The sequence below is a fragment of the Pomacea canaliculata genome, linkage group LG1 (assembly GCF_003073045.1).
Source record: "Pomacea canaliculata isolate SZHN2017 linkage group LG1, ASM307304v1, whole genome shotgun sequence".
Classification (NCBI taxonomy): domain Eukaryota; kingdom Metazoa; phylum Mollusca; class Gastropoda; order Architaenioglossa; family Ampullariidae; genus Pomacea; species Pomacea canaliculata.
In genome coordinates this window covers 40073447-40100764 of record NC_037590.1, presented here as the reverse complement: position 1 = coordinate 40100764, position 27318 = coordinate 40073447, and the positions used below count along the sequence as shown (strand labels likewise).

Sequence of the window (27318 nt, the reverse complement as noted above, 5' to 3'; positions counted from 1 at the left end):
TTATACAAATAAAACGTTTATTCGTTGCCACGGAAATCTACTATACACAAGGAAGGGACATGAAGAAAATCCATTTACATAAATATTATACAAAAACGAAATGTTTTCTCATCCCCACAGAAGTTTAACATACGCAATGAACCGATTTGTCTAAAAAAAAAACAAAAAAAAACCCAACAACTAACCTTTATCATGTCTAAATATTTATCACTGAATAATTTACATTTTTGTCAATGCCATACCCTTAATTCGTGATGATGTATTTACATCGAGATGAGATATTATGCTTGAATGAAACCTCTTCACATTGAAAAAGCGGACAATGAAAGTGGAAGAAAAAGAGGATGAGGATGAAGACAAAACTGAGAATAGTTGACTGCAGCACACAGACCGTGGGATGACCCTCACACTGACAGGTGAAGGGTCATCACTGTCAGATGGCTGCTCCAAGCGGGGACAGGTCCCTGAAAAATGGCCACCCTGATCCTGAAGGTTTGGTGAACTTGCATGTGCGCGAGAATGGGCACGCTCACGGAAGAAATGAATGAAGGTGTTTTGTGTGGCGGCAGACGTTCACACACAATGGAGGTTTCAGTGCAGCCAGGCTGCCGACAACAGTTCCCTCCCTTTTGTCCAGTCGACGTCCTTGAACTTTGGTTTCTGCAACAGTACGAGCAAGAGAACATGACAACTGCACGAGCAAGAGACGACTGATGATTGATTGATTATTGATGACTGATTGTTGCAGTGTTCCTGGGGTTTAGTGAATACTGTCCCCGGGGAACCTGGCATGTAGGTGAGAGGTCACCTCACTTCTCACTACCCACGTCAACATCAGTTGCAGGAGGACCATACTACAACTCACACGTCGATCACACAGTTCACTTAGCGGCTCAAGAGCCCCCACCCCTGCTGTTCCCCGAACACAAAACTAGCCGTGTGATGTAACATATAAAAGGAATTTAATAAACATCAAAATATACAAATACAAGCAATATAAAGACTCGTCTAGGAGGGAGTCCCAGTGCTATCCGTGCTAAGCGAACTTCCGCTATTCCATTTGTTACCTCTCTCTAAATAGACCATTAACTCTCACACGTGCATCAACTTAGCTCTGATGTTAAAACTGTTCTTGTATTTGTGGGTTTACGATGGTGGTTTGATGGAGACCAGTACTTCGGCCGACATTCACGACACTCCGATGACTTGCCCTCCAAAGTGTTGCTCCGCCTGTCGTCGTCCTTCCCTCCCGATCTGCCAGCCTCGTCAGAGAGCGACGACTGCTCCACCGGCGACACCGATTCGAGTCTGTCCCAGTCCAGGGACACACGTGAAGTCTTCGACGACTGATGTGCCCCGTACAGCCGCCGAACGAACACCAACTTCATACAAAGTTCTCAGGTTCTGTGAGAGTGCGACGAACCCAGCAGACGTTCTCTTCCTTTGAGAACGACGACTGACGGCCATGGCGTCCATTGTCTACCTCTCACAGGTAGTGTAGGTCCTCTCACAGGTAGTGTAGGTCCTCTCACAGGTAGTGTAGGTCCTCTCACAGGTAGTGTAGGTCCTCTCACAGGTAGTGCAGGTCCTCTCACAGGTAGTGCAAGTCCTCTCACAGGTAGTGCAGGTCCTCTCACAGGTAGTGCAGGTCCTCTCACAGGTAGTGCAAGGTCCTCTCACAGGTAGTGCAGGTCCTCTCACAGGTAGTGCAAGCCCTGGTCCCGTAGCCCCTTGCTTTCCACGGCGAGAGCAGGCGGTGCTGACAGTTTTTCGTCCCTGACTCGCCCCCTTGCTCCAGGTTCTCTAACCCAAGTGTCCTTTCCCGTTGACATTGGTGACGATGGGATACAAAAAATTGTTTTGACTTCCAGTCGGTAACAAAGTTCTTCACAACTCCTAAGAAAATCTGATTTCACGTAATATATGATTGTACGTATCATTCACTATTGTAACTCTTTTATATCATGTATATGTATATATTATTGCTAGTACGAGCACTATTTTGAACTGCCCCTAGGGATCAATAAAGTTGCAGTGTATTGTACTGAATTGTATTGTATTTACGTACGCGTGTGAAAACATGAGAGAATAGAAATTAGTGTACATATTTCAATTATAGCTTTTCACCTCCTACACTACAGCCTGAGTTCAGGGACACTGGCTGACGACACAAGCTTCTAGGAGAGGCGTCGGATCTTCAAGCTAGCATCCCTCGGAAAGGTGCCAGACCACCTCCATTACATACCTTAGTCGATTCAAGCTGGGCCTTGAATATTTCATCTCATCTCTCATCCCACCTGCAGTTATTAACCGTAGAGGACATGTGCACCATTGATTTGAAACTAATGGACAGATCCTGGGGAGCTCTGCTTGAAGCTGATTACCACCATATTGAGACTCGTAGGAAGGGGGCGATGCTGTCTGAGTGTTTGGGATGTAATGCTCCTAGACTCTCAGTTTTCTGAAACTTTCAACGTTTTATGCTTTTACTTTACCTTTCAACTCTCTTACTTATATAATCTCAAAACAGAGGAGATAAACTTCATATTCCGTGAAAACAGCAAGGTTAAGCATTGAAATTTTATCCCAAACTATTCCTGGTGATTGTTTAAACACCACGAGAGAATAACCACCATCCTGCTAAATTATTCTGACCGTAAGAGTACAGCAACAGCTCCCAAATGCCAAGCGCGGTCGACGTGAACCGCCTGTGGTTTTGACCGCCCAAGAACGACTACTCTCAATCTCTAGTCTAAGACCACGCGCTTAGCTCCCCTCTGAGTCGCTCTTCTGACAACGTCGATCACAAAAAGCTGCGTACAATGGTTCATTGAGACGCGGGCTGTGACAAAGACAAAGTAGCCTTGCCTTCACAAGTGCGAGGAAATTACACTCAAAGTGAATAAACACATTGCTTTTCTGGAAAAAAGTAAATGAGATTCGCAGAATGGACATCTTGTCAGCCATGCGAGGCCATGATGCTGCGCGAGAAATGCAATATCCGAATGGAAGTAAGCATGACGAATGGTGTACACTTGATAAACAAGGGACGTCTTATTAACGGGGTATGTGTGATAATATCTCAGCGTGTGTTGTAAACAATACTGTGTGTATATTAGTTCCACTGTGTGTGTATGTGTGTATGTGTTTTGTAAATCACCAGGAGCAAGCTAGGCAGGTTATGAGGCTATACGTTAACTTTATCATTATGTGCACTGGATGACACCACTAGAGAGACGGGGACTCCTAGAAAATATGTTTTTCTGGAAAAATAATTCCATGGGAAGAGCTCAGGAATTAGCGGGGTCCGCACGTGGGATCCTTGAAGTGTTCAGTATGGCGGCATGATGTGACTAAGTGTGGCGGGGAGTGCACCACAGCCACCTACAGGCGCCAGGGACAAGACGAAAGGAGAATTCTATTCTGATACAGCAGGTGCCAGCTCAAGGCATTCTCTTTTCTGATTTTTCAGTCTGTGTTTTTGTCTGCGGAGGTAAGTAAGCATGTGTGAAGGTAAAGTGTATTAATGCATGTACACATACATATGTAGTTAGTGTCTCTATGTATATCCAGCGTACAGTGTCCAATACATGAATCCACATGTTTGTTTTCACATACAACATTTTATATCTTATATTTTATATCTATCTAGAAGGAGACAACTTTATGGCATCTGTATGGTGGACTCACTCTCACAGAGGCCTTAACATTGTTTATTGTTTCTTGCTTGTTTTTTTTTTTTTTTGTTTTTTTTTCATTTTTGTTCCATTGAATAAATTTTGGTGCGGGTTCAAATGTTACCAGTTGCTGTTGGAAACGTTCACAAAATGGCAGAGGCACAGCAGCCATTACAAGCTAATAAAAAGAAATGACATTCACAGCTCAAACGAGACTAAGCCCCGTCTTCCTCCAACAGTCCCCTCATCCACAAAACTTCGATCAAACACAACTTACAACTCGCGATGCTCTCAGAAGAGGATTAGGAAGAAGGCAACAAGAAAGTGAAGCAGAGAAGACCTCAGCAAGGAGTGCGGTTTATCGACAGAGCACACCACTGTATTATCGCCAATCTCGCACACAGCCACAATCGATGGCACGTCTAGCTTCCATCAAACTCCAATTTTCAAAAGAAACAAAACAAAACATAAAACAAATAGACTTGTTCCCAGCAGAACAGCTCGCGTCCTTTTCCCTCAAAACAAAACTTGCAGACCAAGAATGACAAACCGAGGTAAAGAAAGGAAAACAAAACGGCCTGAGGTGGGCAAAAAAAAAAAAAAAAAAGCCTTGGTTTCCGCGAAGAAAAATAGAAGGAGACAAGGCAACTTTCTGACACGGCCGTATTGTGGACTGGCTCTCAGAGAGGTCTTCGGGGTTTTGTTTGTTTATTTTTTGCTTAATTTTATCCCATTGGGAAACTTTTGGTGCAGGACATTCCTGAAAACCTCTTTTTTAAAGACCTACCCGACTGGTTACAGATATCACGTTTAAAAGACTCATTTCGTGTCACTTATTAAAATCTCGAAATTAAATAAGAAAAAAACCCCACAAATCTCAACAAATTAAATGAAATAAAAACTATGTCCTCGCTTTAAATAGTCAAATCTTCATCTGAGTCGGAAGCCGTGGGTGATATCCGTACCACTGGCAATGTGGCTATCCACATCATCGCTGATACAAGTTGCCCAGAAAATACAGAATCTCGAAAAAGATGGCTGCCAAGACAGTCGACGCATGCGATTCTTCGTATGTACCCTATTTACTTCGCAACTATCCTTACCCAGACGAATAAGCCTACATTTTGAGTGGAAGATTTTTGTATTCAAACAGAAAACAACAGCAGAAAAAAATAACCCCCTTTAGTTTCAGAGAAATGGGTTTTCGGTATTGGAACGGCAATAAATCCGATTACAAAAGAAACAATGCATTCAAAGTTTGAAACCTGAAAAAACATACTTCAGAGTAAAGTTCCATTTTACAACTTAAATCTTCAGTTTATCAGTTTTAATACGAAAGAAATGTTACTAGCGACAAGTTCAAAACGCAAAAATAATGAAATAGCATTTACATGGAAAAGTATTTCGTATTTCTGATTTTTTAAAAAGGGTAAAAATTTGATATTCTGGTAGAATACAGGTTAAAACTTTACCACCATTCCTCTAAAAGAACGACAAAGAAAACCGCACAATTATATATTTGCAAAGTATTTTTCCAACTTCTACCGAGATATTTATCAGTGACCTTTTGTTACAGTGGTGAGACAGGACTAGCCATGGAGTGCCGTTAATGCACGTGTCGTGTCCGTGTTGTGTGGGCCTCCACTCCTGGCAGACAGCTTCCTCCTTGTCACCAAGTCTGGCGAGCTTCTCCAGGGTCTGTGCCAAACTTCACTGCTTGCCTGATCTCTATTGTTTCTCAGATCTGAGCTCTATTGACGTGGACTGGTATTTCGTACTTAGCTTTTCCTCTCGAGTTCCAAATATTTGTTCGATTCAAGACAAAACGAATTTCCTGGTCTACCGAGAAATAAGGCGTTCGAGAACCGAGGTATCACTGTATACAACTTTGTTTTAGCCATCTGGCTAAGTGTCGCACATCTCATCCAAACTCCAACAACTTCTGACTGGTGGTCAAACTTGTGTGATGTCCCGTTGTCGTCACGGACCACGACTCCTTTTCAAACTGTCTTATTGCCGACAGTACACATTAAAATTACGTGTGTTAGTTTAACTGTTTACATGTGCGCGCGCGTGTGTGTGTTGTGTACATGTGTCTGTAGGCATACGTGGGCGCGTGCATGTCTGCTTGAGAGAGAGTGTGGGCGTGCTTGTGCCTGGATGTACGTGTGTTTTGAAGTGATTTCACCCTCGTGCATTGAGCTCTTATAAAATGAACTTCAAAGACTTTTCAGGCCCATTGATTCATGATCAACAGTATAATAGCGAACCATTAACTATTTCATTCACAATACGCAAGAAAAAACTTCCTTCGTAATGGGAGTTTAAAGTATCAAATGATTTTTATTATATTCAGGGAAGGTAGAGGAGACTTCCGTTATTGCCTTCTAAAGAACAAATATGAATCGTTCACAATTACAATGACACTATCTTGGATCTTATGAGAAAATTTACCATATTCACATACAGACTAGAAGCCTCTATAGCTTGTATTCATATATTTCTACTGGAATGTAGAAAGACATAACATGTTAATACCATTATTTACTATCAGTGGCAGTCGTACTTCTCTGATGAACTGTGGTGTGGTTACTGATGGTGTCTACTGGTGACCTCGGACATTGCGCCCAGTTACAGACCCTCTGTGAGCAGTCATAGGAGCCCAAATATTCAGATCGTTTAGTAAACCGAGAAGCATCTTTCGAGAACATTTCACAAGAAAGTCCAGGACTAGCCTCATCCAGTCTCGGCAAACTGTTCATCGACAACCGCTAGACGGCCCGGTGGGTAAGGTCCACTGCTTCTAACTCTAGAAATTTTCTGCCAATTCGTCTTAAAGATATTAGGTCTTGAACGCAGCTGCAGCAACGTCTGCTGATCCGGAAAAACGAGATTAAAACGAATGTTTTTTTATTTAAAGTTTGGAGGGGGGAGACAGGAGATTCGGTCCCACGAGAGGTTCACAGCCTGCCCATCACTTTGTCGCCGCCTATGAACCTAACCTTCCATGTCTCTTCTCCCTACCTTTCACTTGATGAAAGGCGACATTATGAAAAACACAATGATAAAAGTGTCAGCAACACACGCTACGAATCTAAAAACACTAAGAAAACACTCACTGATACGGTCTCAACAAAATATAAGATGTTGACAACCCGGTAATGAAGACAGCAGTTTCTGAAAACACGGTGTCATACCTGCTAAACCGCTTGGCAAAGACAGATTACAAATGTAAGAAACCATGGAAGAGAAACATGTAGGAAATAAAAAGAGAAATAAGTTAGTGAGGAGAGACTGGAAAGAGGCAAAAAATGAAGAAAATAAAAGAAAAAAGGGAAAGAAATAGGAAAAAAAATGAAAGAGGTTCGAAAAAATTAAAAGAAATAAAATAAAATAGAAATGAAGAATGCAAGAGCGAAAAAAAAAATAAGATGACGGAAAAGAAAGTTAGAAAGACGAGGAAGAAATAAAGACGAAAGCAGTGAACAAACAAATAAAAACAAATTGGTGTGTAGATGGAAGGGAAAGAACTTCAGCTGATTTACGAATGATGTTATGGCCGAGAGTGTTTCGAGTTTAAACAAGTCGGCAAAGGCAGTGCGCTGTTAACTCCGAGTCTTGGTGCCAGACTGTCGTCACATGCTCAGATGTCTGTCTTAACAGGCCAACATAAACCGCCACAGCAGGCAAGCGGCTCCTCTCTAAGACACCCCACAATGGTCAGGACGGCGCCACCCGACCCAAGACGAAAAGCCAATCAAATCTGGGAATATGGGTTGTAATGCACGTGCTATGTGTTTGTGTCCGCCTTTGATTGGTGTCTATAAGTTCATGCTACCACTTCCACCCATCTCTCCCACCCACCCGCCGACCTACCCACCGCAACCATCGTGCCACCCGGTGGCTCAGCGGTTTGCTCAATCTGATAATGGTTCCTGAGTTCAAATCTCGTTTGGGGCAGCCGTTTGGCTGTAATATAGTTAGTTGCTGGATCTGCAGAAACATCATCCATACCTCCTGCCTTTGTCATTCGCCTCTTCCTTGCATCTTCTCTTTTCTCCTCCCTCTCTCTCTCTCTCACACGCACGCACCATAAATACGTTCACCTACCTCTTGAAGCTACGTCTACTCCACATCCGGGATACTCTGTGCGAAAGCCTGTGCTTCTCGTATCCTGGCATGGCTGCAGGACAGAAAAAGAATAAAAATAAAAAAAACAGAAATCGAGATATAAAGCCGATAAGACTGATCAATAAACCCACAAACCGTATCGACACATTAACCGAGAAAATGCAGTAAGTTTTGGTAAAAACACTTTCCAAAATATACACTTTTGAATGCTTATCATATAAATATAAGCTTTAGAATATGCTAGTGCGCCTTGTCTCATCAAACTCCTCGAAAGTTGAAAGGCTCATTAACTTGACATACTTGAACAGAAAATTTCGCGTTAGCCATTCAGCCGATCCTTTCTCCCACCAGTCTGAGCGATTATGCTTTAATTGTTTTTTATTTAGCATTTATAAAGTGCGGGCAGCCTTCTGCGACAAATAACTTACTCCAATGTACGTCGGCTTATTGTGTTCCAAACACTTGCTCCAGTGCTACCTGCCGACCGCGAGGACTAGACGAGAGGACACCTGTTACACCCACCTTGTAATTAGCAGTATGTGCTAATAAGTAACACTGCTTACAGCACTCAGCCTTCCCTCATTACCCTACAGGTAGCAGTGTTTGCTAGAGGACAAACATTATTGACCACACTACGCATGATTCTTGAGATTAGGCCATCTTTCAATATCTACATGAGTCATTCACAGGAGAGTATGATGAATGTTTTGAAATATGCCGGCCTATCAGCCGCGCCTTCCATGGAAATATAAGAAGGATTTGCGAATCGAGCGAGTACCATAAAAAAAAAAAAACAAAGAAAGAAAAAGAACTGGTGGACTACGATCATTAAGCCTTTCGACTGGTTGTCGGTGAATGGAGTAAAAAACATCGTCGTCTCCTGGTCTACTGTGTGCCGGGGGCCGGGGGAGTCCCTGTCATGAAGACATGTTTGTGGCCTGGATACTTCAAGCTTTTATGCCTCCATTCTATCTGGAGCTAATATAGAATCGTTCCCTCGCAGAAAAATATTTTTCTCCGTGTAAATGATTTCCTTTTTTTCCCTCTGGAGATTAATGAAAATCTTTTTTTTTTCACGGGACCGTTCTTATTTGTAGGATATCTGACGCTGCCCCTTAAGGTCATACATCTGATGAGGTAGAGAGAATCGAAAACTTCTACTGCGAATGAAAAAAAAGGAGAAGAAATATTTCCTGTAGACCTGGCACAACATGAATAAATCCTTGTCTTCTTGCCTTGGGTACAAAATCAATCACAGCGGACAGAGTTACTGGGTTTCCATGGACCTAGCAACAGCTGCGTCGTTTAGTTTTTATTGTCTCGGGTATTCGAAATCCAGTGTTACAGAATGGGGCCAGACAGCCCCTTCCTCCACAAAATCACTTCCCATTTTTTTATCACCTCGCCTCATCTCGTATAACCATTTAAAGGATATTCGATAGTGTTGGGGGCTGTCGGTAGGGAGGAGGAGGGTTGTATTTTCATAAGACCAGTGAAATGTCGGGAATAGGGAGTTGGGAGGAGAGAAAGCGAGCCTTTTCAAGGACATGGATGATATCCTTGGGCTGATGTTCATAAACATTGGTATTTTTTTTCCATACATACAATTGTCAATGAATATTGCAAGATAGACGTGTCCTACAGGAGAGAGATAAAAGATACTAACGCATGAATAACTGCCCCAAGCCAACATCTTACTTGGAGAACTTAACCCTCGTAGCACACGACTCGATGGACAGATGGTCGAAGTGCTTAAGCAAACAAAAGCAAGGCTTCAGTGGGTCTTGGCGATCTTTCTTCGTAAAGACTGCCTTGCCAAGTGCGATTGTTTCTCTTATCTGACCAACTCTTTCACTGAAGAAACAAAATGGAACAAAAAAGGGTTAAAAGAAATGACGGATTTACTATCACCTAGTCTGAGGCTCTGAAAGGTCTGAATTATCACACAGCAACTAAAAAAAGATTGTTTTCAAGGTTTGGACACATCGTGAATAAAGATGCTTGCACGTGGCTATGGCCATGAAGTGTTCGGGGTGGACATATGGGGTGGGGGTTAGAAGATCTGGTTTGTCTTCTGAATCAGCGTCTTGGGGATAAGGCACACCATCACATACAGCAGCCGGCGATTGGGATCCCTAATAATTGATGGAAATATGTTGGTGCGCGTGTGTGTGTGGAGGGGGAAGCGACCTTGAGATTGCTGTGTAAGTGTGAAAGAGAGAGAGGCGAAAAAGAGAATTACAAAATAAAATTCTTTGGAAGGTCAACGACCTTTACTAAGATAACGGTGTCGAGGCCATCTCACAGCTCATGGCGGACATGCAGCTCCTGAAGCAGCTCGGCTTTAGTGGATATGGAAGCCCGAGGGCGTGTGTAAGAAGGGTTATTAGTCGCAGCAATATGTCTACATTGATTTCAAGGAGCTCACTGTCACTAGAGTTGCGAGAGGACAGAGAATGCTGCTATCAGAGACACAGGTGCTGTCACTGTTTCAATCTCCCGATCACAGCTGCCTGTTATCAGACACGTGGACGATGAAGTGACCGACTCACAATAAAGACCGGGTGACTCACGAAGCCCCAGACAATGTACACTATGGTGGGATAAACTGATGACTAGTAAAAGACAAATATAAAAACCGGGAAGAAGAGTCTGGTAACAAGAAGTGAGGGTGTTGGGATTCTACAGAAGAAGAAGAAACTGAAAGATGCTCCTCCTCATGAAATCGAGCTTCCTTCAAAAACAGTCAGATAAAGCACTAAATAGGTAATCACCAATGTCTGAAGCTGTCCATTTCTTTCTTTGCTTTTCTGATTTCCAAGTAACTTCCACAACAACAAGCGCCGCCACTCGCTACTCAGAGAAAAAACACATGAAGTTATCAAGTCTTATGATGAAGGGATATCAAAGGGTAGGTCAAAGGGCAGGTGGAAGCTTGAAGGTTAGGGTAAGTCTGCGGAGTAGAAAGTCAAGAGCTGGCACTGATGCATAGTTGCCATCTCGGAGTGCACCTACTGTCCACATTTCTTGTTTAAAGCATTCAGACCTGCTGCCGCCTCAGACACCCGCCATCTGCCGAGGTCGAAGATGTCTTTTTTTGCGTATAATGCGCAGGTGTGGACACAAGTATTAACTACAGATAAAAACAAAAAATGAAATGGCCAAGCACATCCATATCTCATTCCAGCTTCCTCGATTTCTTCAAGAGTTGAATAGAAAGATGCATAGCCTTTTTATTTAGACATCTGTAGGAAACATGTTTTCAGCTCTTCCACTGGCTGAAGCTTTCAAATTCAACAATCTCAGTGGGGCCACTAATGTTTTCTTTCAGCTAAATCCTTGTGAATGTATGTTTAGAAATGCATCTACCTTATCAAGCAGTCTGTGTGTCGCACATTGTCTTGTGCTTTTTTCCCCTCTGATAGCTCGATTTTGACATTTCATAGTTTCCTTGATGTCTGCTGTGTGTGTGGGTTGGCTTTTTTTTTCGCTTGAACTTTTGTTCTTTATATGTTCTTTCGTCTAGCAAGTGATCAATTTCTTTGTTTTCGTACTCTTGTCTCTCAGTCATGTCTGTCAGGTCAGGTCAGTTTACATCACCTCCTATTTAAGTTTTTTTCCAACCTTTATTTTTCCTCACTCTATCCTCTCTATCTTTTGTTCTGCTCACATTGGTTGTAAATATACTTTCCCTTAGAAACCTCTGCAATAAAAGGGTATTAACCTAAAAACAACATTAAATGAGACCGCCCCAAAAAATATCCAAACAACTAAACTCTAATGTGGATATTTTTCGCGATGCAGTCTTTCAATGGCCTAAAAGCTATTCGTTTCCCGTAGTAAAGTCTGGAAGTGTATTATCTGTCCCCGGATGCGGCACTAAAAGACTCGGTTTCCACATCAACAGCTGTGGTGCAGCTGAGTAGCCATCAGGCAGACGCCGACTCGCTGCAAAACCCATTTCCCCTTGTGACAAGCCCTATCTCTTGCTGACCGCAACAAGTCCTTTGCGAGTTGCGGCGACCTGACTCCCACCATCAGGACATGCATACCAATCTCACACATTCATCAGCTCCTACATCGTCCTTGCCATCTGTCCTCACTGCCTTGTGTCTCGCACTTGATTAGGGTTGGAAAGACAGACATTGGCCCGTTCAGAAGACTTGAGATCAGAGAAAGCTGTGCTCTTACCTCCTGCAGCGGCTGGACGGCGCCGGGGAGGAAGAGTCCTGTGGTGTCGGGTAGCTCTTGACGGGTGGACGGTGTGCCGGGAGGGTGTCAAACACTGCCTTGAGACTCGCAAACCTGAGGACAAACGCGGTCTTGAGACTGTTAAAGCTGAAACGGGGCAGGTGAGGATGGCAACACACACACATATGCACACACCTTCGAAAGTTGGTTTATAAGATCCAGACATTCAATGATACTGTGTTGCAGTACATTATGATGCTGTACGTTTGTAATTTTATGCTGTACTGTTTACAGCGGGTGTACTCTTACTGACTGTCGTTCAGGTAGACCTGTCGGTTCTCACACCTGTAGTCAACTGTGCGTGTAAACTAATGCAGCCCCACAGAGAGGTCGTGCATGTGTTGTCACTCGTTCAAGCAGGTCTGCTGGTCAGACCAGTCTTTACGACAAGGCCTCATGCAAACTGAACCTGGGGGAGCTTATAAACGGCGCTAGAAAGGGATGAGGTGGGGTGGTGAGAAGGGAAGGGGCTAAACACAACGTGCATAAGTAACCATTCAGTCTGTCACGTGTGACGGATACTTGTAGGCACAAGCACACAGAGACACGCACCCGCACATTCTCCTTTCTCTCTCTCTCACACAATATATACATATACAAATATGTACAGGCAAATCATCCCTGATCCACGCACACAAAATCATAATTAAAAGGAGGAGGCACACGCATATCTCTGTTTCCTGTGTGCATTTTCTTTGTGTGCATGCACGAGCTTTAAAAAAAAGCAACCTCTCCTGTGTGTTACTAAACAATAAACACCTGCGAATGCATGCAGGCACCCACCCGATCTCCCCACCCAGTGTTAATAACGCTGTGGGGAGTTCTCCCTCAGTGCATTACCTCTTCTCTAACATTCGTTCCATCGATTCCTGTTCCTCCAGAACCGCCTTCACTTGTGCCTCCACTTGCCGAACGCTCAGCACTACCAACAAATAACAAATAATGAAGAATGTTTGTTTGTTTGTGTGTGTGTGTGTGTGTGACAGGCAGCAAAGAGTAAGTCTGGAGCAAACTAGAGAGTATATCATATCATACCTCTTTAACTGCGTCATTAAATGGAAATTTATATTTAAGGTTAATAAAAAGTACAAAGCAGCAAACATAAAAACAGTTAATTATCGGTCATACTTAAAGATTCAAAGTTTAAAGAATTATCAGCTTTATATTCTTCACTACCCAGAAACATGACTAAGTAGATGTTGGTACAGGCATATATATGTCGTTATACTATGACGTGGAAAACGATGAACTCCCGCCACAGTGGACGAGTGCAGTAAATCACGTGATCAGAAACTAAATCTCCTTCCTGACGACTTCTTTAAAAAAAAAACGTCAGTCACTGGTTGGTGGGTTGAGCTTTACACCATACCAGCAACTAAGGTCATATCACGATAATAATAATAATAATAATAATAATAATAATAATAATAATAATAATAATAATAATAATAATAATAATAATAATATAATAATAACAATAATAATAACAATAACAATAATAATACGGACATTAACAGAGCGCCTCTCTCCAGCATCAGCCGGACTCAAAGCACTGTACACAAATATAGAGGACCAAGCACTTTTTTATGGTAGGTATCAGATGAACCGTCATGAACACACACACAAACATTAAGACACATTTCACAGCATAATATAAATAAACTGGATGTATACAGCACTTTATCCACTATCAAACACAGGCTCAGAGCCCTTCACACACACCAAGGAAGGTCTGAGAACCAAAGAAATGACAGTGTGTCCCCCCGGAGTGAATACTCATCCTCATCAGGTGCACGCCGTCAGCACACCTGCGGTCTTCAGCCTCGTCATCGCATTAATTATTCAATAAAGCAATACAGTTTTGCTTCAGAAATTAGCTTCCGGTTTATGTCGTTTTCAAATATTTCATTATGATCTGCCGATAATTATGGATATTAATAAAAATGTTTTGCTCTCAATGCAATTTCGGGTGTGCATTCAAACTCTGGAACTCTAGTGCTGTCAGGTGGCACTGGAAGATTCGAGCTCTGGAACTCTAGTGCCGTCAGGTGGCACTGGAAGGGGAGAGAACAACCAGCGTTAGAACACGTGGTTGTAGAGTAGTTTATCGTGTAAACGTGTTTATTGAGGGTGTACAGGTGTACATACGTTTATCGTGTAACAACAAGTTTATCATGAAAAGGAAGCTTAACATACCTACATGACTACAACAGGTGGGACTCGGCAAGGGCCCTCAGTCGCTGATTGCAATGTCGGTCCGAGTTTAGTGGTGAAAAGCTGTATAAACTGTAGTTCTTGACTAGACATTCTAGGAAACAACCCCCAGCCACTAAATCATGAGACACGAAGTTAAAGGCAGTACATCAGGTAAGTTACCCACCCCACTCCCCACGCAATAAAGAGCTGATGTGGCATGTAGGTCACGTGCATCATTTGCTTCTCGCGATTTTTCAGAGATTATCCAAAATAGCATGAAACTTGAGATTTCATCGCTAGATAAATACGACCACTTCGTAATAACTTTGACGATAGTGACACAGTGAAAGCAAACAGACGATAAATATGATTTATTTTTAATAATCATGATGTCGACAACGAAAGAGGAGCGGCAGATAGGCAAACTGTACAGTGAAGACTTATCTTTCACAATCTCCCGCTAGAACTAGGCTGCCCCAGCTTTTATACACCTGGAGGGGAGGACGGAGTGGGGGAGGGAAACAAGCGGGTCACAGATGGTGAAGAGTGACAGCCTCTAGATACAGAGATTAACCGCGAAACCACTACATCCCTGCTCATCTCGGGTACATGAATACTGAGGCCTCTACACAGCATCTCTCGTCCGTGATGTAACGCAGGGCAAAGGTTATCAACTTGACCTGCCTCGACGTGAATTCCATCTCTGGCCTTTCTGAAAAACGAAGGAGTCCCGCACCTGCAAGTGTTAAGTTTAGCAATGCAGAGGTTCTGGGTTTGTTTACCCTGTTTCTAATGACTAGCTCCTAATACAACGCACGCAGTAAGATAATAAACATCTCCATAAACAAAACAGGACACGGGATGCTCCTCCATCTTTGACTGAAAATCGGTCACGAGAAGAAAAACTCGGAGAAAGAAAACTAGTAAAGCAGTCTAGGACAATGATTATGACAGTCCCACTGGACCAATGATTATGACAGCCCCACCGGACCAATCATACAGACAGTCCCTCTGGACCTATAACTGAGACAGTCAGACCAGACTAATGATTGAGGCAGCTGGACTTGTGACGATGAGAGACGCACTAGACCAACGTCTAATGACAGTGGAACCTTTAACGCTGATCCTTGAAACAAAGTATCCAGACATCTGGGACCGTGAGCAAAGATAAACACTCCCTTCCAGCCAGTTCCCTCCAAACCCTGCACGGAATGAGACCTAATATAATGCAGTGTTCTTGAGTGCCCGGGGTTGACAAAGAAAACAACAACAACAACAAAATAAATAAATAAAAAACAAAACAAAAATAAACAAAAACAAAAAACAAAAGAGAGAGAGAGACAAAGCAGCGATAAAAAGATTACACAACATTTAGTCATGAAGAAGCTGAATAGTCAGCGAATAACGACAGTGCTATAATCTACACCTAGAACCCAAGAAGCATAATGGATGACTCCTCCCTCGCTATCGGCTCCAGCTTCATGGGGTGGGATGTGGGTACAGAAAGCCTGGGCTGTGAACCAGCGTCTCTACCCGCCTCTTACTCTTGTTGTTGTCTTGGTCACGTGGTTCCCTGTCTACAGCACCTATAGTCTGCTTATGACAATGACATAAGCTGTTACACCAATGAACAAACGTTTGGAAATTGCTGCACTCTATTAAAAATTTAGTTCCACAAAAAAAATTAAATGCTTACGCTGTTAACAAAAAAGTAGCTGAACAAAATAGACCAAAAGCTTCAGAGTGTAGGGAATGTGTTCTTGTGTCTGCATACCTCTTTCCAATTCGCCAGAAAGCATCAAAATTTCTTTTCTCACATTTAATCCGAGACGTCCACGAGATTGAGTTATCTTAACAAAATTTGTCGACGGTACAAGGAGGAGATGAATTCGCACCAAAAAGACAGCCAGGCCACTGCTCATCCACTGGCGGCAAGAGAAATGAAGGCCCCTTTACAACCGTTAAAAGAAGAAGAAAGGAAGAACTTCTTTGGTGATTATGCTTGGAAATAAGTTTCTGGGCTTTACAGGGCTTGTTTAGCGAGTGAAATGATTACAGTCGAGATGTCTTGATGCCCACCATTAAGACAGCTTCTCTAGGGAAATCTCTGACGAGAGATAAAATAGTTCATCAGGCTATTTGCATCTCGGCAAACCATGGTGTGAGTTCACGAAGTCTAGTGAAGTCGCTTCAATAAGTTCCTTGCTATTCCAAGACATTTACAGAGTCAGATTATAGGAGAGTGAAATATTAAGGGAAAAACCCCACACCGTTAATTTATCAGAACACTTTTCTAGAAATGTCGATAGTTCACTAGGACATCTTTTTTATCATTCGGATGAAATAAGAACTATATCTACGATCATCACGGTTTAAAATGAAAATTTAAAGGGTGCTCAGAATCCAACATCTCAACATCGCTGTCAGGTTGGCAGATTTAGAGGTGTCATTAGCTTCTGCCACTTCTTGCTAGTGAGTCGTTGTCATGAAAACGACCCTATACTCTTGTGACGTTGCCAGAAATGAGATCCTTTTACCAAAAGGTAAGTGAGAATGGCAAGGGTCAAAGGACTGAATCCAGCAAATTAAACAGTAGTTATTCGTTCACATTTTGACTGTTTGGTTTTAAACAAGTCATCTGAAAAAACGCTTTGCAGTCAAGTTGGTCTTTAATAATTACAAATATCGCAAAAATAAAAAGCGCAGGGGACATTACGTATCTAAAAATCAGTTCTTTGCTGCATTCTTGAATTACCTTCAAATAAAAAAATAAATGGTAAAAGCAGAAGTCTAAAAAACGATACGGACTTGATTCAAAGGGAAATGAAAGAAACACGATACAGACGATACAATATGAGAGTCAAAAACCTCAGGCAGACTACAAACAATGCTCCCTTCATTTTCTGACAAAACCCACGAGAGATGCGCAGGAAGACAGAGCAAGGAGTGCATGCGGTTGTGATTGTACACGTGCACGCGCACACACGTGCACAACTTAAAAAAAAAATCTCTTGAAATCTGAGACGTTAGTGTAAACAGACACGGGAAGGCAAGCACGCGCGCACACACACACCACGTCTCCGTAGTAGTGTGTTTTTTTTTAAATAGAAAAACGCTTTGTTATTTTTGTTGGTTCACCTAAAACATCTGACTACATGTAGTTTTTGGCGAAAGATAGACTACAACTTACTGCTTGACGCTGTCATCGGGCGCATCAGCGGTGTTCCTGCATTGCCTGTCATAGGTTTCAAGTGAGCCTGTAAACAGAAGAATAAATGAATAAAATATGTAGATAAATAAAAGCACGAAACACGTTTAGACAAAACCATGTACCTTTTCGCATCCACACACACACAATCAATTTTTTAGTATTTGGGTGTTTGCAGGTGTTCACATCTTATTTTTTTTAAAGTACTGGTGTCGGCATCACTCACGCCATCAATGATCTCCAGCGATGGCACCACAGTCTGGATGTCTACGTGGTAGGTGGGGCGCTCTCCGCCCTCGAGGGTGAAGGGGTTACCGGCGAGGTAGAGCTCGACGAGGTCCGGCAGTCCCTTCAGGAGACACTGGAACACGACATCACACACACTTTTAACGACACATGATATCACACGCACAAAATGTACACGAGATGTGACATCACATGGACATAGCATCACATGGGAATACGATGTCACACAAAACACTACGCAAGGTATGAGGATTTATATATCGCATAACCCTGACCATTACACTTGTCTTCAGGTCTCAACTTGGTCTGGGTAGAGGTACGCTCGGAATTAAAAGCCGACCATCCATGGTTTCGGTTCTTTTTTTTTTCCAAACTTATAGTTGCATTTCAGACACACACACACAGGTTACTGCGTGTTGTCTCGTTTGCTTTTTCAACTTTCATACTTTCCTCGTCCAGACTCTAAACCAAGCTCCCCATCACGATCATTTCGGGGCTTGGAGTACCCACTCTCCCCAGTTAAGAAAGGAAGATCGCTGACAGTGCTAGCTGATCATCCTGCACCAGGTTCAGCCTGGCAAACGATCGCGTTACTCCGCGCACTCCTCTGGCAGCACGTGCACAGCCCCACCTAACGTCACAGTCCCAACCTCACGTGACCTCAGACAGATATATCAGGCCAGACAGCCCCCATTTAGTCTCAGTTCCTGTCCCTGCCTTCCAACTTACCACCTGCTGCCAGGCCTCCACTCTGTTGTTGCACAGGTTCAGGATCTGGAGTCTGGGGAAGGCGGCATCCCAGCCACTTAGGTCGCTCACTCGGTTGCCGCTCACGTTCAGCTCCTCCAGAGACCTGGGGAGGACAGGCAAGGGGCTGCATGATTAACTGTACGAGGCCAGCAAGCGGGGTGTCGGCAGGACCTGCGTCAGCAAGGTCTGCGACACATCACCCAAAATCATTATTCACTGTTGCCAGCCATGCTGCGACGGGTCCTAATGGTACCAGCAACAAGAAATCAGAGTATTATTGTAATCATGAACGTGGTATGTCTCTATGACACGACTATCAATGTCCTGATCATGAAAGTTGCCTTTATCTAGAACACTACTGTCAACGGCGTATTTGTAACTACAGTCCTTTGTTTCTCAAACCCGTCTCCCACTAAATACATGAATGAAGCACGATCAATGTTTTATTGATAGAAGATGAAAAAAGAAGATAATGGACTTTGATGATGGTAACTACGATGATGAAGGATGGATTGTTAGGGGTATAGCGGTGGGGTGAGCGAGGAAGGGATAATGAATGATAGTTGAATGAGCTGGTGGTGGTAGGAGATGCTTTAAGACAGATTTTCAACTAGCGTCCGTTTACAAAGATTGTGGACATCATTAGCATCTGCTGACTAAATGTTTTTATAAGTTGCTCTGAATGCTTATGAAGCAGTTTTCACGGTAATTTAACTGAAGGGTGTTTTGATGAAGCGCACACACACACAAAGAAGGTAAAATAACGCTTTTTAAAAAGTTTAAAATTGGTGAGATTTTTACTTAAACTAAACAATGATTGACTCCATAGGATATTCTATTTTCAGGATTTAAAACACCGGTTCGTTCGAGAGTGGACCTTAGTGACCTTGAATGGGATTACTTTAAGATAAAAAAAATAAGTCTGTATACAGCAGAACAAACAAAACAAGAATTAGAAACGTTAATCAGAATACCAAAAAGAAAGCATCATGTAGCACAGAGCACATAAAAAGGGAATTAGAAGCCGCAATAATAAGAATACTAAACAGAAAATAACATCGGTTGAAAACTGTTAACTGAAAGTTAATTCGATTCTCTGCAGCAGCTTACTTCAATTTCCCAAGAGATGAGAGTGTTGTCAGCTGGTTTTCCGACACATCCAGAATCTGCGCATCAGAAATAAAAATTAAGAACAATCTTCTAGAGAACGGCTTCCAGCGATCAATACTCGTGAAACTTGCAGGAAGAGCGCAACGCCAGCTTCTGGAGGAAAAACATCAAAATTTCCTTCTCTGTTGGAAAAGCTTCACTGAAATGCTAATTGCCGGTAAAATATTTTTTTCACGGACACACACTCACTGTGTACATGCGCTTGTGTCTGTGAATTTAAAATGAACCCGTCGTTATAAAAGGATTTTCCTGTTCATATCTTATCTTTCTGACTTGCCTTTTCATCTTATTATTCTTTTTAGTGCACTGATTGCCTTTGTAAATGTTCCTACTGACAAGTCACTATAGAAAGAAGTAAGAAAACAGCTTAGCGCCTTTACAAGTGAGCGAGGGGATAGGTTTTGCTCCAAAGTGTCTGGTACTTTGGTTTCCCTTCACCTCAGAGCAGTAAATCTGTGTTCCATATACAGAGATACCTCGGTTCTCGAACATAATTCGTTCCGGGAGGACGGTCGAGAACCAAATTGTTCGAGAACCGAAGCAATAAAAACCCATAGGAAATAATGGAAACTGGATTAATTCGTTCCAAGCCCCAGAAAATGCCTATTTACTGGCCTAATTTGTATATAATATGTAGAAAAACATGAGTCTCAACAAGAAAAAAGAAACAAAAATTTATTAAAAAAAAAAAATAAAAATAAAATGTACTGTACAGTACAGTAAATTGTGTTTCATTTACTGTACCTGTACCAAACTTTATGGCAGGAGGGAATGAATGTGGAGGGAGGAGGGAAGGGGGTTGATTTTGGCATGCCATACTCAGCAGACAGATCCGAAACACGTGTGCCCTGTTCATATTTGGCAATGATTTCTTTCTTCAGCTCAATAGTTGTTCTCACAGCTTTCCGCTTACCTTTGTCTGCATTACCACTTCTGGCTTTCTTTGGACCCATGTCTAAGGGTTAAATTCAGTGAACAGTACAGTAATTTGCAATACAGTACAGTACACACAAAGCGTGACTCTCTCCACAAAGCGTGACTCTCTCTCTCTGCACTCACACTGATGACGCAAGCAAGGCGCGCTGGGCCGAATGAACGCTATTCTGCTCAACTCGGCTCATCTCGGACGTTCGGATGTTCGAATTCCAAATATTTGTTTGGATTCCAAGACAAAATTTTCTCGAATTTCCTGGTCGAATACCGATTTGGTCGAAAGTCAAGGCGTTCGAGAACCGAGGTATCACTGTATATATATTAATGGTATGTGTGTTAGAATGCCTGCATAAATGTGTGTGCAAGTGCATGCATATATATATATGTGTGTGCACACAGGTGTAAACGTGTGTGGGCGTTTGTTACCTGAACACTAACTAGGTCTGATATGCCACTCAGATCTGTGAGTTGATTTCTGGACAGGTCCAGTTCCTGCAGATGTTTACATCGATGAAGATCGGTCAGCTTTTTCAAGCGGTTCCTCGAGACATACAGCTCCTCCAGGTTCGACAGATACGTCAAAGCCTGTATGGGAGGAAAGGAACAATTAAAAATGTTACCTGTATTAAAGTAGCCGAAAACCTGATGTTTCAAGTCGCACACAAGCAGCGTTCATACAAATCCTACCCTACAACCACTGTTGTTCACTACAGCAAGCACAAAGTCAACCTCTCTCTTTCTCTCTCTCTCTCTCTCTTTCTCTCTCTCTCACATACAGACGAGAGCAAGTAATAATAATCTCGCTGTTAGATTAAATGATTCGGCCTTTTTGAAGCTGGATTTATCAGCTAGACTGGCGTAGGAAATGCGACACAGCTACATTTGTCAAGCTTTGCAAAGCAGTATTTCATAAGGGATTGAAATCAGATGACAATTCCCATTGTCTCGTGTGTCTGAGATGTTTCCTAAAGCCGTGTTATTCGAGGTTTTTGTAAGTCATAAATTCCAGGGAATGTTCGCAAATTCAAGATTTGCCGGACACTTCTATAAGCTTGTGACTAGAGTTAATATCATTATTTCTCCCTTCCTCCATCTAAGTCTCTTTGTCTCTTTCACTTTGAATCTAGGTTGTTTGTGGTACATAAACAATTTCTCCTGAACATACACAAAAGCAAAAGAGGTGTGAAGCGTCGAAAGCGTTAATGGAAAACTTGGTAGCGGGAGTTTCTAAAAAATAACTTAAAATGTCTGAAGACGTTAAAAAAAAAAAAAAAGAAAAGTATTTCTTTAAAAAAATAAATGTCTACAAGATAAAGTAACAGCAGAAAATGTAGCCAGCTGCAATTTTTTTAGAAATTCGTAGATTTAAAAAAAAATGCAATCAGCAGTTTAAAAGTTTCAAATTTACAGGTTGTCGGAGCGATAAACATGTTTTTAAGTTTGCATGTCCATCACGGCGCAGAGAAAATGGTGTCCTTTTCTCGTCTGTGTATCTACAGCCTCCGTGTGTGTGACAGACAGATAGACAGACAGATGCGGGCAGAGAAAGAAAGGAAAAAGAGAAAGAGAGCGAATAAGATTTTTCTCGGTGCTTTTGTTTGACAAAAAGTAGTTTTCACGAAATCGCCTGAAGAAATTACAAGATTTATAGAAACTAGTGTAAATTACCAGAAACGTTTCAAGACAGTGGCTAGATAATATTAACTTAAGAAGAAGATGCAGCCATATGTAAATGAAAAAACAAATGCAATGTATTAAAACCTGGCACAACAGTATGAACTATAGATAGAAAAAAAAACCTGATAAAACTAGGTATACTACAATAAACTGACCTGCTTTATCATAAAACATTTCATCCCGGTGTTCACAAGCAATATTTAGCTCAAGATTAAATGACGCCATAGTTGTAAAAAGTATTTAAAATTCAATATGCTCTAATAGTCTTAATATAAATGATTTCATTGAATTAGGGCTATCGCTTCTCCTAAACTGATAATGTACGTAGAGAATCCCAATTTTGTGTTGCGCACTACATTCTCTGCCACCCACATATATTTTTAACTCAAAATTGTTTTTATTCACTTCTAACTAGTTTCAAAACTTACAAAATCTGACCGAATTTCAACTAAACATTTTTATGCGGGCGCAGCTAAGGGGAGAGCACTCCTTACCAATAAATGTCACGAGAGTTGTAGTTCTTGCAGACTTGATGAGAGAAATAAGCCCACGCTCAATTTTTTTGTTAATTCTTAAAGCATATGGGAAAATGATAAGCGTTAATGCTTGTTAGAGCTCTAAAATAAATACTACATTTTCTTGCCCCTTTTTCTTCTTTCTCATAAAGACTTATTTTTCTAACATTATGTAGACACTGTAGATAGTTAAAAAATTCCCAAGTATATATGTTAATGTAGGATAATATTTGTTCATGTGCACATGCACACATACAGACTTACTAAATATACACTCACTGTAAGACAGTCAAGGTAGTTGTTGCTGAGGTCTAGCATTGTGATCTGTACACAAGGTAGCAGATCACTGGCCTCTAGTTTTGTAATTCGATTGTTGTCAAGACGAAGGCTTTGAAGTTTCTTAAGGTTAGCTAGACCCTTTCCTGTTAATCAAAATCAGAGTCTGAGAAGAGTTTCTTCAAAGTTCTGTGTGTGTGAGAGAGAGAGTGAGAGTGAAAGAAATAAGAGAGATTGTCTTCTTTAATAAACATTACACATTGAAAAAACTGAATACGTCGTAAAGGTATTCTAAATTAAGCGCCAAAAATAATCATAGAATACTCATTTACTTAAAAATCAATTTGTGTGAAGGATGCCTTTTGAAAAACTGATGAAGAAACATAATCGAATCATAATATTTAAACATTTCTGCTAATACATACCAACTGTTTCGATCTGATTGTACTGCAACTGTAAACTGCAGACTTCTTTTAAACTGTGAAAAAGCAAACATACAGATTATGGTTCCTCTATCAGAATCTTGGGGTTTTGTGCTGATATATGTATAGGCAGACAGACATAGTCACTGAGGGACTTTTACACACACATCTACATGCACAAGCAGACAAGGGGTATGTGTGCAGTCAAATTATTGCTAATCACATATTTAGGGTATGCTTCCCTGAATTCTAGGGATTTAAAAAAATTGGTATGTTTCTCTAAACAGATCTATTTTGGGGCAAAACAATAAATACTACCCAAAGCTGGTAATTGGTGCTGTTCATTCTGTGATGGAAATCAATCAATATCTAAAACTGTTTAAGTCATATGAAGCAGCTCACAATGGCTTTCTAAGTTATTACTTTTCCTTTCCTACATGGCATAACATACTAAACAGAATCAAATTGTGTGCATCTTTTAGCATGCTAAACTCTCAAGACTTTGGGGTTTTTTGGGCTTCAAGGTCATACGTGTATACTCCCTTAATTTCTCTGACCAATTTCTTTTTGCAACCAAATGCCCACACACACAAATACGTGCCCGCACACACGCATACACCATGAGAGAAAGACAGATTTCTCTTACCTGTCAAGTCCTTCAATTTTGATAATGTGGTTGTCATATAATTTGAGTTCTCTCAGGTCCTGAAAATGTAAGTGAAATTATAATTTCTTTTTATTTAAACATACTAACAGAAGGATGAAAAAGCAAATTTTAACTTTAATGATAACTTTCTTTATTTTAAAAAAGCCAAGGTACAATTTTCTACACAAAAAAAAAATCATATTGTTATTATGTATTAAAAGGGTTTTAGATTTCTAATATGTAATACATATTTATTGTGAAAGAGTTTTCATGCTGGAGAGCAAAACTCTTCATGTTAAAATGTGACTGAGAAGTCATAGATGCTGTATAACAATAGACTGAAATTATTAAAATGTTTTAATGTGTTAGTGTATGTGTGTGCAAATCCTTTTTCTCAAAAAGAAATCCAAGTGTCTAGTAGCAAAGAAGACATATTATTATAAATCTTCACTTGTTATGCTTTGGTAAGTAAAGAAAGAGTGACGTGCTTACTAACAACGACTAATTACTAACAATTGTTCATCTTCTATCCTGAGAATTCTGAGTTACCAATGTCTTAACAGCAAATGTCATATGGCAACACATTTACCTGTGTGAATTCCAGGTTACATATCCTACTAATATGGTTGCCTGATAAGTCTGCTACGCGTAGTTTCCGAAACTGTTGAGCAGCAAAGAAAAAAAGTGTGGTCATGCAAAATCACAATCATCCATCAACATTATATCTTAAGGGGCCACTTAGTCAATCCACTTAGTGGCTTGTGCTTCTTCCTCATACTTCCCATCTACACAAACACAAACCTTTGCTATATTTCATTTCCCAGATCATCCAAAAAATATAATATTTTACTCTAGCCAATGACAAATGGTGAAAGATGTATTACTGGACAATGACAATGACCAACTTTATTTGTCCCAGTGGGCAATTTGAACATGGCAAGGTGCTCTAATCACAAAAGTAAAAGTTAGAAATAAAATGTCAACAGTGAAAAAATATTAGCAAATAAAAAAAATTGGGCAAAGTGACATTTATCAATATATATATATAAAACAAACAACAAACTTACATTAAGGATATTCATGAGCGCACCTCTCTCACACACACACACACATATCATTGACACTTCATCAGAAGTTGAGCAGCTGGACAGCAGATGGAACAAACAATTTCAGGTGCCTATTGCGTTTACATATAGGCATGGAATAACGTTTACCTGAACTTAATAATAAAAATTTTCTTGTTAGTACATTTTCAGGCATTGACAAATGCGTGAAGCTTTCCTTACTATTTGTTGGTCACAGAGAGAAGCTTTTAAACTATCCAGTCTCTACTATATTACCTTTTCTAGATCAGGAACTTCTGCCAGTGACATTCCATGCAAATCAATTTCATACACTCTGTAGAAGTCATTTTCCTGGCACAGATCAAGCTGTGAGAGAACACAGCATCATTATATGTATGAAGTTGGTACTTTTGCACATGTAGGGCTTAATGTTTTCTTGAAGAATATTTAAACATCCACGTAGTTATTTTGAGAAAACATGCAACATACTATAAAGTCAAAAGAAGTTTTATTCCTAAAAGTCTTTCATGTCCAGCAGCTACAAAAAAATGTCTTTGTAACATAATTATTTTGAAAACTACATTTTGTTTTCTCGGGGTTTTTTTGTTTTTTTTTTAAGTTGAAATATCTTTCGATACTCTAACTTGAAACAGACGTTCCAGTGCACATGTACATCATTCAATCATAATTTGCAAAAGAACATTATCAATCAGCCAATAAAGAAAAAAAATTGGATGAAGGAGAAAAAGAAAGCCTCATCTTACTATCTCTTTTGGGCTTAGGAATTTCTGTGGAACTTTTTCATTGTTTCCCTCATCTTTGCAAGAATTTGATGCAGAAGACTGAGTTTCTTGCTCATCCAAAATGTCCACTTTATCATTAGTTAGACGAACTTTACACCTGCTTGAAAGACTTCTACATGAGGTGTTAGAGCCTGCTCGAGATGTTGGTGTTTTTCTACAAAAGCAAAACACACACATCATAAGCCATGCACATATTAATGTACTTACATCATTAAGACATACCTTTAACAGGGCTTCTGCTTACGCAAAAAATTGCGTACTGTATGCATTAAAAGTTCGGAGGACCCCTTAAATTTTCGTCAATGGGGTCCCATTCAAATTCGGGCGAAGAACAGGGACCCTTAAAAATCTAAAGAAGGGGTCCCTGGGACCCCAAAGAATTTAGCCTTAGCAGAAGCCCTGCTTTAAATAAAATATAGTATTCAATCTAAGAGTAGTATTCAGTTCCTTGAGACACAGATCTATAATTTTCTCTTTCACTTCCTTCTTTCGTTCTTTATCCCCTCCCCAGACCCCACCTGAGCATCTTTCCATTGACACTTCCTATATTAACTCCTTGATCTTTTGGTAGTCTCTCTTTTTCTCTCTTGCCCCACTATTGCTTAGGTTTATAATCAAAATACTTTGCTTCCACTTTTGTTTTAAACTTAGCAATAAACACGATTTTGTCAAGAAGTATGCTGTTACCATACTATATGTGGAGGATATATTTTAAATGTCTATAATTTGCTATCTAGGATATATATATAAACCTGAAAAGAACATTCTTTTCTCGGCATTGTCGTATTTTAAAAAGGGAATGCTGCTACTGATTCTTTGGATCAGTTTAAAACTTACAGTATTAGTACAGTTTATGTACTAATGTCACTCACCGTACAATCTTACTCAAGTGACTAGTAGTATTCTGTGGTATTCTGTTTCCAACAGGGTGTCGTGCCTCGATCGGTAGCACACCAACTTGTCTGCCCACACTCCTTGGTAAAGATCTGCCCCTCGCAGACTTTAACTGGGTCTCCATGTCGTTTCAGTACAGGAAAGGATCCATTAGTACTGAATTTTCCTTTTTTGTGTCATTACGTTTCATGGAATGTTTACACGGGAGTTAAGCAGCCATTTTGGTGACAAGGGAAACTACTCTACAATTTTGCCCTAAAGCATCTGTGGGTGCTCTCCACTTCGCTATGCACAGTGAAATAATACAGTGAGATTACGATCGAGATTCATTTTGGTTATAATGGAATTAGTTTAGGGTTAGGCGATACTGAGATAAAACAATGCCTGTCAGCAATAGTTCAGAACTAAAATACTTATTTGATAATCAGAACTATATGTATGTCAGGTGGATACTGCATG

The 27318-nt window shown here is 40.9% G+C and overlaps 1 protein-coding gene across 1 annotated transcript; it reads right to left on the bottom strand.

Moving 5' to 3' along the window:
• Positions 1 to 27094, bottom strand: LOC112570258 (protein phosphatase 1 regulatory subunit 7-like). Its single transcript, XM_025248637.1, has 16 exons — positions 26838 to 27094; positions 25927 to 26119; positions 25439 to 25528; positions 24688 to 24759; positions 24099 to 24157; positions 23456 to 23508; positions 23034 to 23176; positions 20989 to 21147; positions 19570 to 19625; positions 18439 to 18562; positions 17690 to 17824; positions 17446 to 17512; positions 12900 to 12981; positions 12000 to 12113; positions 7788 to 7860; positions 1 to 660 (listed from the first exon to the last, which is right to left on the bottom strand). The coding sequence occupies exons 1-15, from the start codon at positions 26981 to 26983 to the stop codon at positions 7803 to 7805; spliced, it is 1551 nt and encodes a 516-aa protein (XP_025104422.1). The 5' UTR covers positions 26984 to 27094; the 3' UTR covers positions 1 to 660; positions 7788 to 7802.
• Between the last annotated feature and the right edge of the window lie 224 nt (positions 27095 to 27318).

What these genes read in the sequence shown, in the direction of transcription:
- LOC112570258 (XM_025248637.1), bottom strand. Translation starts at nt 26,983, where the DNA reads ATGGAGACCCAGTTAAAGTCTGCGAGGGGCAGATCTTTACCAAGGAGT. An exon ending in GTAACCTGGAATTCACACAG is followed by an intron (nt 24,158 to 24,687) that starts GTAAATGTGTTG and finishes TTACATTTTCAG; the next exon opens with GACCTGAGAGAACTCAAATT. An exon ending in CCCGATGACAGCGTCAAGCA is followed by an intron (nt 12,982 to 17,445) that starts GTAAGTTGTAGT and finishes ATTTGTTGGTAG; the next exon opens with TGCTGAGCGTTCGGCAAGTG.